The 11108-nt window shown below is 48.7% G+C and overlaps 2 protein-coding genes across 3 annotated transcripts in view; one reads left to right on the top strand and one right to left on the bottom strand.

Annotated features, from left to right (window-relative positions):
* Positions 1 to 2419: 2419 nt before the first annotated feature.
* SDR39U1 (short chain dehydrogenase/reductase family 39U member 1) lies at positions 2420 to 5298 on the top strand. Of its 2 annotated transcripts, XM_004390540.2 has the most exons (6): positions 2420 to 2476; positions 2775 to 2881; positions 2961 to 3043; positions 3423 to 3544; positions 4448 to 4591; positions 4886 to 5298. In XM_004390540.2, exons 1-6 carry the CDS (start codon positions 2461 to 2463, stop codon positions 5296 to 5298), a joined length of 885 nt encoding a protein of 294 aa, XP_004390597.1. In that variant the 5' UTR covers positions 2420 to 2460. The 2 variants fall into 2 exon arrangements, with proteins under 2 accessions (XP_004390597.1, XP_012415229.1); XM_012559775.1 differs by lacking the exons at positions 2420 to 2476; positions 2775 to 2881; positions 3423 to 3544 and having other exon boundaries at positions 2962 to 3043.
* Positions 5299 to 5309: 11 nt separating this feature from the next.
* The window catches only part of KHNYN (KH and NYN domain containing), a 15587-nt gene continuing 9788 nt past the window's right edge, over positions 5310 to 11108 (bottom strand). Inside the window, exons 6-8 of the mRNA XM_004390539.3 lie at positions 9614 to 9721; positions 9305 to 9406; positions 5310 to 8434 (exon numbers count right to left, since the gene is read on the bottom strand). Coding sequence (XP_004390596.1) covers positions 8185 to 8434; positions 9305 to 9406; positions 9614 to 9721 — 460 coding nt within the window. The 3' untranslated portion in view covers positions 5310 to 8184. The remainder of the gene's footprint in view (positions 8435 to 9304; positions 9407 to 9613; positions 9722 to 11108) is intronic.

Genomic DNA, 11108 nt, shown 5'->3' with positions numbered 1-11108 from the left:
ATTGTCAAACTACATCATAACTGCCAAACCACTGAGAATCATGGCCCAGCCAAGTTGACACACAACCTTAACCATCACAACACCCATGTCACTAGTCACACCTTCAGCCTCAGTGTCCCTCTCCAAGGGGCACAAAGCTCTGGAAGGGAGTCCCACCTTGCCTCCATGAGGATATTAATATACCTCTGCTGTCTTGACTCTATGGTCTAAGGCATTTGATTCAGGGAAAATCCCCTGCCCCCAGCTCACTGAAAGGACTGATAGAGCCAGGAGAGAAAGGAAGGTTGTATTGATAACGAGGGTATGAAGAGAGAAGGAATTCCTTTCAGAGCTTCAGCTGGGACTCCACCCCACTTCTGGTCCAGGACTAAGTACATAACTCAGGTATGGGCAGTCAGAACACCCCATAGTTGCCCGGGATGATATTAGGTGGACTTTTTCATGTTCACCTTTTCCCTGAGGTCATAACCCACCAAGAGCTTTATGCAGGGGTTTCAGTCCCAATCTTGCTTGGGTCCCAGGCATTGTCTTCTGTCACCCAAGCCTCTGGGTTACTAATAGTGGCAAACAACAATGAAGTCCCAAAGCACACTTTGTTTTTGGTCCTTGGGGATTTCCTTTATTTTCTAGCTAACTCAGCAATGCATTTAAATGGGGTTTGTTAAATTTTATCCAGCATATCCAGGCATTTTGTACTGGGAGTTTTTTAGGATATATAAGCCACTGAAACGTTCCTCCCACATGTTTTTAAAGATCACTCAGCTTGCCGTATGTGGAATAGTTTGGAGGGGAGAAACACACAGAAGCAAATAGACCTATTTGGAGACTATTATGGATTGAATTGTGCCCCCTCCTCCCCCCAAAAAAAAATGTGTGTGTGTGTGTGTGTGTGTGTGAATCCTAACCCTCATACCTGAGGATGTAATCCCATTTGGGAATAGGGTTTTCTTTATGTTAATGAGGCCTATCAGTGTAGCATGTGTCTTAAACCTAATGGCTTTTGAGATATAAAAAGAACAGATTAGACAAAGAGAGAAGCAAGCACAAACGGGAGAAAGACAGATGCCGCATGGAGATTGCCAAGGAACTGAGGCTGGGATTAGAGAAACCAAGACAAGGATTTTCCCCCAGAGCTGACAGAGACAGCCTTTCCCTAGAGCCGGTGACCTGAATTCAGACTTCTAGCCTTCTAAACTGTGAGACTATAAATTTCTGTTCATCAAAGCCACCTACTTGTGGTATTTCTGTTACAACAGCGCTAAGAAACTAAGACAGAGACTACAGAAAAATCTGGGCAAGAGAATAATTAACTTCAACAAGGGTGGTGGCAGAGACATAAATAGATGGATCTAGGAGATATTTAGCAAGTAAACTCAGCAGAGTTTCAGATGTCCAAGAAGAGATGTCTAGTGGGAAGTTTTTGTAGGAGTCAGGAGTGCAGAAGAGAGCTCTCAATTGCGTAGGAAATTTGAGAAGCCTTCCGTGAAAAACTGGTAACTGAATTCACAATGTAGATAAGATTGCTTGGCAGAAAGTGCAGAATGGAAAGAGAGGAAGATCCCAAGACCAGCTTTGAGAACTCTAACTTTTTCAGACGATTGAGGAGGAGGAGCAAGCAAAAGAGACTGTAAAAAACCAGGAGAAAGATCAAAGAAAAATCTTTAAGATAGGAGAATGATCAGAGACTGGTTTCACGGAGGTCAAAGGGACTTTCTAAAGGAAAGGAAGAGTTGGCAAGGGCCCGGTGATAGTGAGAGGTCATGAAAAATGACTGAAAAGCAGGCATTGGATTTGGTAACATATGGGAAATTGGTGATCTTGGAGAGAGGGGCAATGAAAAGCCAGAGAGGGGTGAATTGGGAAGTAGGAAATGGAGACCACTCTTTTGAGAAGTTTGGCTGTGAAGGCAAGGGAAAGAGAGGACGTTAGCAGGAGGAAGAAGAGGACTGGAGAAGTTATTTTAAGATGGGGGAAACTTTGCAATGTTAAATGCTGATAGGAATGAGCCAGAACAGAGAGAAGATAAAATAATTGGCTGAGAAGAAAGAAATCCGCAGGACAGGTGGACGGATTTTCTTGGATTGCTGACCCACCAAACCGAACGGACAGCCGGAATTCGGAAGTTTGGACAGAATTGAGTTTCAGATTAAGGGTTTTTTCCTGCACTAAGACCTTCCCTCATCCACCTCCTGACCTTCTTTCCCTGCCCCATGATTCTACTCCCCACAGCGCCCCGCCTCGGTGAAATAAATGTCTTATAAACATTTATTGAATGCCTACATGAAATAAACATCCTAGTTCAATAAATCCTCCTACAGTGCCTGGCAGGGGCTCGCCCATTTTCAATTCTTGCCGGCCTCCCATTGGGACGACCTTCCGGAGACGCATGCGCAAAGAGGTCGTAGACGCGTCCAACGCAGGGAAGAGTGGGAGTGTAACGTTAAATCTTGCACAGGCGCCATGCGAGTGCTTGTGGGTGAGGGAGGCTAGAAAAGCGGGGGGGTGGCCGGGAGGCGTATTTGTGAAAAGTAGCCTGAGATGGCGGGCTGGGAGACCGTTTCCGGGAGAAGGCACTGTGTTGTGCACGGGCAATTTAGCTTTGGCGTCCTAGCCGGAGAAGCCGAATTCCCCTAATCCCTGTGACCTGTGTCACCTCTGCATCGCGGGGAGGAGGGGAGAAGTCTGGAATCCGAAGGGATGGCACCAGAGGAGGGGTAACATGCGGGGACGGAAGGAGCCCCTGGGAGGATAAACAACTCGTGTTTCCCGACCAGGTGGCGGCACGGGCTTCATTGGGACAGCCCTAGCCCAGCTGCTGAAAGCCCGGGGCCACGAAGTGACGTTGGTCTCCCGAAAGCCTGGCCCAGATCGGATCACGTGGGTATGTCCGGCTGCGGACGCAGGGTGGGAAGGGGCTTGGCCGGGCGAGGCCTCGGGGCACCTTGCGCGTTCTCTCACAGGATGAGCTCGCTAGGTCGAGGCTGCCCCGCTGTGATGCCGCTGTTAACCTGGCTGGAGCAAACATCCTCAACCCTCTCCGAAGGTCAGCCGGGCCCTGAAGCTGCTATTTTCCAGAGCAGAGGGAGGAGAGGGTTCGACCCTGAGGAGAACCTTTGAGCTGTGGGTACTGGAACTCCCAGATGAGAAACTAAGCCGAAATCTCTCCCTGACTACTTGTCATCTCACCCCTTCGCACCCACTTCCTGTTCTCAGTCAGCTCAGTTGACTAGTCCTCACGTGCAACTCAGGATGCCCAAGATAAATATGCCTTTTCCCTCTACAGGAGTCATGGGCCATTTCTCTAAGCCACAACACAGTGTTTTACTAGAAATGGGTACTGAACGCGCCCCAGGGTAAGAGAGAAGGGCATGTGCACGTATGCATTTAGTGACTTTTTGGTTTCCCGTTTCTTTCTCCTACAGGTGGAATGAAGCCTTCCAAAAGGAGGTTCTCAGCAGCCGCCTGGAGACTACCCAAATGCTGGCAAGCACCATCTCCAAGGCCCCACAGCCCCCCAAGACCTGGATCTTAGTCACGGGTGTAGGTAAGTGTGGGGGCGGGGGGCTGGGGAGAGATACAGAGTAAAGGGGTAGTTCAGTCCTTCTAGCTATATCCAGCCCAGAGCCCTGGTCTCCTACAGGCACAGCAATATCCTAGGCCCTCAATGGTTGCATGTTTCTCCTGACTTTGTATATGCTTTCACGGAGAAACGGGGACCCTCGGAGAAAGAGGGGGAAGTGGCACTCCTCCCAGTGCCAGGGAAAATTCCACCTACTCCAAAGTCCCTTGCTTCTCACACTACAGTTCTTTAGGAACAGAGGTCCTGATTCTTGTATTTCACCTTTGGGACCAAATAATTGAAAACAATTATAATGTATATACCAAACCCATTGCCGTCCAGTTGATTCTGACTCCTAGTGACCCTACAGGACAGAGTGGAACTGCCCTGTAGGGTTTTCAAGGAGCAGCTGGTAGATTTGAACTGCCGACCTTCTGGTTAGCAGCCAATCTCTTAACCATTTCAAGTGTTTTATACATATTACATCATTTAGTCCTCACAACAACTCTATGTGGTAGGTCCTGTTATTATTCCCATTTTAAAGATGTGAAAATCCCACACAGAGAGGTTAAGTGACTTGCTGAAGGTCACAGAGCTAATAAGTAGTGGAGCTGAGATTAAAACTCAGAATCCTGGCACTCAGGTCTTTGTTCTCAACCACTACACTCTGGCAGCCTCTCAGCTTAGGCTTGCAACCAAAGATAAGCATTCCTCCAGGATGGTTACAGGTCAGCGTCATGGAGAAGTTAAGGGGAAAATATCCATGGCTCTGTCTTCCCATGGGGAGACCCTAAGGGCCAAGGAGGGTAAGGCCAAGGGGAGCCTCGACCACAAAAGGCCAGGCAGGACCAAGAACACCCAGGCAGACAAATGCTGTTTCACTGGCAGCTTACTACCAGCCCAGCCTGACTGCGGAGTATGACGAGGACAGTCCCGGAGGAGATTTTGATTTTTTCTCCAGTCTTGTAACCAAATGGGAAGCTGCAGCCAGGCTACCTGGAGATTCTACACGCCAGGTGGTGGTGCGCTCCGGTGAGAACCAGTGGCCTGGGAATCAGACAGGGTTGGAGCATCTTCTCCAGGCTGGGGGGCGGTGGGATCAGGGGAACTGAGCTTACAGAGGGTGAGAGAGTGCCACTGCTTCTGGTTGACCTTCAGATGGGGGCAGGGTAGGAAGTCCCAAAGGGAACCATTCTCCTCAGCAGTTACAGAGCTTTACATTTGGCACGGGGAGAGGATGAGGAAGGGGAAACAAACAGGGAGGAGCAGTGGGACCGCTTGTAGGCTGAGGGGCGCTCCCTGTACCATCCTTCCTGCCTCCTGTAGGAGTTGTGCTGGGCCGTGCGGGTGGTGCCATCGGCCATATGCTGCTGCCTTTCCGCCTGGGTCTGGGGGGCCCTATCGGTTCAGGCCACCAGTTCTTCCCCTGGATTCATATCAGCGACCTAGTGGGAATCCTAGCCCATGCCCTTGAAGCAAGACACGTTCAGGGGGTCCTGAATGGAGTGGCTCCAGGCCCCACCACCACCAATGCTGAGTTTGCCCAGGCTTTGGGTGCCGCCCTGGGCCGCCCAGCCTTCATCCCCCTTCCCAGCACTGTGGTAAAAGCCATCTTTGGGCGAGAGCGTGCCATCATGCTCCTGGAGGGCCAGAAGGTGGTCCCACGACGGACATTGGCCACTGGCTACCAGTACTCCTTCCCAAAGCTGGGGGCCGCCTTAAAGGAGGTCGTAGCCTAAGTAGGGAGGCTAATGGCAGGGCCTCTCCCTCCAACAGTGTCTTCCAGGTTAGATACTGTGAATAGGTTCAGGTGTGCCTCTACTTGAGCTCTGAAGTCACCCATTCTTAGGGATTCCTCCTTCCTACTTCTCTCCCATTGTTTTGTTGCTCCACCCTATTTGAGAGACTGCCTGTGGTCTTAAGGTTGTAAATCCATCAAGTTAGGACCTCAACCCCTTCCCGAAGAAATTTCCAAGCTTGGTTTCCCTAACTGTCCCACTCCTGCCTCAGTTCTCCTTTGTGCTATACAGAGAATGCTCTGCAGTTTAGGCAATAAATCTATCTCACTAGCTTCGACTCATCTCTTTGGCCTAGGTTCTCCCAGAATTTATTTCAAAGAATGTCACCTTAGATTGACTCTTACCCTTATATGGGGTTTTGAAAGTTGCAGTGGACATCTCTCCTCACAAGTGTTGGACACAAATTTGGGACATGGGGTTGTGATAAAGATGGGAAGAAGAAACAAATGAAGACCAATTTCCAGTAGGTCCAGTGGTCACCCTGTGTACCTGTTCATGGATTGCCAGCATGATGCTGACAGAGGAAGAGGTGAGGCCAGGTCTAGGACAGCCTTCAGTCCATGTCACCAAATGGCAGGGAATTAATAATCACATGTTGGTCCCAGTTCATCAAGCTGCAGCAGGACAAAGTCAGTATCTCTGCCTGTGACAAGCATAGGACTTGCCTCTCTGCTAAATGGGGCCACTTCAGTCAACAGAGGTCTACAGCACAAAAAGCAGAAGATACCTCTGGCCGTCTCACACCTCACCATCATATTGAAAGTGAATGGGGCAAGGAACCCAGGATACAGCAGTCAACACTATAAATTCAGCCCAATCAGAGGGAAGAAAGTCCCAAGTGTTCATCTAGGACCTTTACCCTTTTTATCTACCCTGTATTTTTTTTGCCACAACTTGACCAGAAGTCCCCCCCCACCCCCAATTCAGGTCATATTAGCCAATCTCCTTTCTTCCAAGGGCACTATGACTATCTCTGAGTCACTGTCACCTCCCTGACCAGCCACTGTCCAACACACCCATCCCCAGCCCAGGTCAATACTGTCTAGTGGTGTAAATCATCAGTCTTGGGAGGGAGGGTAGTGGTAGGAGGTGCATGGGACCCAGGGACTGTCTCTACCATCATTCAGCTCCCCATGCAAGTTGCTAGAATGAGGGATGGGAGCAACAGCATTCAACTCCCTCTGCCTCTCAGAACCAGGAAGTCCAAGCCTGAAAAGGACTATGCCTAGAGGTTTGCTGCAGAGTCCAGACAGAACTCAGGGCACCTTTCCTCATTCCTTCTCTGGTCTTAGACTCTTCTCTAGGAATTTGACTGGCTCTGTTGTTCCTGAAGGAATGACCGGCCTCAAAGGCAGAAGTAATACAAAAGCTTCTTTGGGGCTGCACTAAAGAATGGACAAATGACTAATACTGTGCAAAGATGGAACATGCTACCTTGTGAGTCAGTATAACTTCTCTGGCACAGGAAGACTTCAAGCAAATACAGGAATAGTGACCTCCAAAAATCAGTGTGGAGAGAGAATGTCCTGATGTGACAGCAGAGTTGATCTGGTGGCCAGTCAGATACCTTCCAACTGTGATTCTTTGGTTTTCGCTTTCCAGATAATGTGTTCATCAAGATAGAACCTCTATAAACCCTCCCATCCCCCATACACACACATGCACACGAAACAGAAGTGTGCCTCACTTTATGCAACATATGTGTTGTGTACAGAAAATATAAGGGTCACATCACATTGTCATTGTCATTGCAGAACATGTCTTCACTGGTTTCGTGATTGTTCCCAGCATTTCAGCAAGTGCATCTTACGGGACTTTCTGACACATTAATCTGTAAACACTTGATTGCAATGGGAGAGCTGCCATTTAAAGGAAACCTGAGAGTATTTTGGTAATGTAAAAAGTCACCCCCTAATTTAACTATTTTGTAAATGTGGATTATGGGGTTGCCCAAAAGGGACGCAGCCATTATAGGGCACATTATACTGAGAACTCTGTGTTAAAAGCCAGGGCACGAGTGGATGCCCAGTGGACAGACTACCCACAGCTCTCTAAAAGTTAGGTCTTGGTTAGGAAACCTGTGCAGTCAGTCAGACAAACCTGAGACTTGGTCAGAATACCTTTTCTCCAAGGAGCTTTCCTGTATGTACTCACTGCTCCTCCCAACAGGTATTTCTACCCCTGATTTATAGGCAGAAACAAAGACCATGCAGCTTGATCACAGTCCCAGACAAGCATAGCTGAGACCAGAAGCCAAGTCTCTCCCTGCCTTCTCCACCAGCTCCCAGCTCCCCCACTGCGAGCAGCCCACCTAACACTACAGCCTCTCCAGGGCCCAACGTTTCTGCCGAGAGAGTCCCGGAAGCCTAGCCAGGCCTGGGCAGCACCTGTCCTCTGACCACCCAGAGTAGCAGCCAGGGGAAAGAAAGGCTTAGTTTCCTTGCCACCATTGTTTCCCACCCCCAACTTGGCTTGGAGGTAGAGCTGGTAGTAGTCCCAGTCTCTAGGACTTACTCTTTTAAACAGCCCCCACTCCCTACAGAAACCATGTGCTAAGGCAAAGTTGAGAAGTCAAGGCTGAGCAGAACCTCTTGAGAGCTGGTTGAGGTCCTGACTCCAGATGACATCAGGTCACTTTATGGACCTATCCCCAAAGTGCCCCAGGCAAGAACGTTTGCAACTCTCACATGCTCTTCCTCAGTGCTTCCCTGACCCAACTCAGGATGAGTCTGGGTCAGGTTCTGAGCAGCAGAGGGACTCTCACAGAAGGGACTGAGCTGGGTTGGACTGGAGCTGACAGGTGGCAGCCACTCAAGCAGGTGAGGCTCAAAAGTTGAGACTGAGCAGAGCCTCAGAGAGTTGGTTAATGTCCCGACAGTACGGCTCCCGCTGCAGGATAAAGTCCACCTTGTGATCCTGGCCCCAAAACACCTCCAGCAGCTGGCGCCGGAGCCGCTCTGTCTCTCGGGTCTTCCGAATGCCACCACTGCCTTTTTCCTCTTCTCTCCCCTGCTGCTGATTATCATGTTTTGTGATGCCCCTAGAAGGATGCTGAGCCTCAGAAGACCCCTGTTTCCTAGGAAGAAGCAGAGAAAACATGAAGAGCTGATGAGCGTCCAGGAGAGAAATAAGAGCACAGTGGGCCTCCTCGCTCCCCACCCCCAGTTAACTGCCCTGCCTATTCCTGGCTCAAGAAGCCCTGGTGGTGCAGTGGTTAAGCACTTGGCTGCTAACCAAAAGGTCAGCAGTTTGAACCCATCAGCTGCTCCACGGGAGAAAGATGTGGCAGTCTGCTTCTATAAAGATTTTTTTTTTTTTTAATTTGCCATTGGGTTGATTCCAACTGCCACATCTTTCTCCCTCAGAGCAGCTGGTGCATTCGAACCACCAATCTTTTGGTTACCAAATAAGTGCTTAACCAGTGTGCCACACGGGGTCCTTTACATAAAGATTACAGCCTTGGAAAACCTATGCAGCAGTTCTACTCTGTCCTATAGGGTCGCTATGAGTCAGAATGAACTCCAGGGCAACAAACTTTTAGTTCTGCGGGAGCAATCCTGAAGTCCTCCAAGATGACCACTGAGTGGCAATATCAACCCACCTCTAAGGGGAGACAGAATGCCTTTGGAACCGGGAAGGCGAGCTTTGCCATTATGATCTAGATCTAGTCTAGTAAATTAATTACTTAAGGGTCCGGCAGAGGGTGGAAGTAAAAGCAACCATGTTACAAATAACTCCATCAAAAGCACTGGTTAGGGGAAATACGAGCCCCCCTCCCAACCAGGAGGTTCTGACTCAGGATTCTCCACCAAGCCCAAGACAGTTGAAACTAGTTCATAATTCGGCTGGCCTAAATCAAGGGCACACCCAAGTCTCCAGGCCTGCAAGGCTTCCCAGCAGAGAAGGTCGGGCTGGGTGCTGTCTGCAAGAGAACCTGGGGCATTACCTGACTGGCTTTTTCAGGAACTCATCCAGGGTGGGGCCATTTCGCCCCAGTGGGTCATCAGGGACCATGAAGAGGTTTCCCACGAAGGTGAAGGGCAACAGGCTGGATGGAGACAGAGAATGTACAGTCACAGAGGAAGCCACTGCGCACCTCCCAGATGGCTGAGACCAACACCACCAGAAGCTGCTGACTACCATCCCTGGAAGCAACTTCAACCCCTTCCCATAGTTTCCACCCAGAGGTTAGAGCAGAACTGGTTTTAGAGAAAGATCTGAGTCTCTGCGCCGTCTCAGAGGAGAGCTCCCCTACCGCTCTCTGATGATTGCCATCCACTTCTCGGACTCCTCTGCCAGGTCCCGGAACTGGTCATTGGAGACAATGATCCCATCCGTCTCTTCAGCCAACTTCACCATGAACCTGTCTCAAAAATCAGGGCAGCCATTCTTGGATTCTCCAAGGCTCCAACCCCAGAAAGTGTTATGGACTCCTACGACCTACTTCTGGTGATGGATATCTGGCCCCTCACCTCACCTTGACCCAGCCACCAGGTGACTGATTGGCTACAGGTGCCATGGGTTAGAAAGGAAACAAAGATGAATCCAAGCTGGTCTCCTCATAACATCCCCTCCACTCACCACAATCCCTCACCAACACTTTGTGCCTCTTTAATAAAAGAGAGGAAGATCTGGCTCTGTCACTTTCCACTCTACCCCACCAATCAGTCACAAATCCAGTATGTTCTTTCTCTGAAAAGCTTTTTACCTGTACCCCTTTCCTTTCCAGTCCCACCATTATCACCTTATTTATTAGGCTATTTCAATGGGAATATTGCAAGATTCTCCGAACAAGTGGGTCCCCTACCTTCAGCCACCCTCCAGTCTATCCAGCCCTTTACCAAAAGAACATGCTGTTCTCCTACACAAAACTCTCCTACAGTTGCCCTTTATCTACCAAATAAAGTCCACATGCCCAAGCCTGGCAGCTAAAGCCTTCCAAGACCCAGCTCCAAGCCATCCTTACAGCCAGTATTACCTAATGTACCCTCAAGACCAAAGTGGATGTCAGAAGAGACTCTGAAACTTGCTCTTGAACATACAGTAGCTAAAGCAAATGGAACAAATGATGAAGTAAAAGAGCTGAACAGAAGATTTCAAAGAGCAGCTCCAGAAGACAAGGTAAGGTATTATAATGAAATGTGCAAAGATCTGGAATTAGAAAATCAAAAGGAAAGAACACGATCAGTATTTCTCAAGCTGAAAGAACTGAAGAAAAAAATTCAAGCCTTGAGTTGCAATACTGAAGGATTCTATGGGCAAAATATTGAACGACACAGGAAGCACCGAAAGATGAAAGGAACTTTACCAAAAAGAAGTAGTCAACATTCACCCATTTCAGGAGGATGATCAAGAACTGATGGTATTAAAAAAGATCCACATAAATGGAAAAACATACCATGCTCATGGATAGGTAAACTCAACGTTGTGAAAATGACAAATTCTACCCAAAGCAATCTACAAATACATACAATGCAATCCCAATCCAAATACCAACAACATTCTTCAGAGATAGAAAAAATAATCATTAACTTTATATGGAAAGGAAAAAGGCCCCAGATAAGTAAAGCATTATTGAAGGAAAAGAATAAAGTAGGAGGACTCGCACTACCTGACCTCAGAACTTACTATACAGCCACAGTAGTCAAAACACCCTGGTACTGGTACAACAATAGATACATTGACCAGTAGAACAGAATTGAGACCCAGATGTAAATCCATCCACCTACGGTCACTGATCTTCGACAAGG

This window comes from Trichechus manatus, unplaced genomic scaffold (assembly GCF_000243295.1).
Source record: "Trichechus manatus latirostris isolate Lorelei unplaced genomic scaffold, TriManLat1.0 scaffold00305, whole genome shotgun sequence".
Taxonomy (NCBI): Eukaryota; Metazoa; Chordata; class Mammalia; order Sirenia; family Trichechidae; genus Trichechus; species Trichechus manatus.
This window is presented reverse-complemented; position numbering and strand designations above follow the sequence as displayed.

Bases quoted from the DNA above. Each gene is read 5' to 3' on its own strand.
- SDR39U1 (XM_004390540.2), top strand. The intron at 3,545-4,447 runs GTAAGTGTGGGG...TTTCACTGGCAG, and splicing joins GATCTTAGTCACGGGTGTAG to CTTACTACCAGCCCAGCCTG. The intron at 4,592-4,885 runs GTGAGAACCAGT...TGCCTCCTGTAG, and splicing joins CCAGGTGGTGGTGCGCTCCG to GAGTTGTGCTGGGCCGTGCG.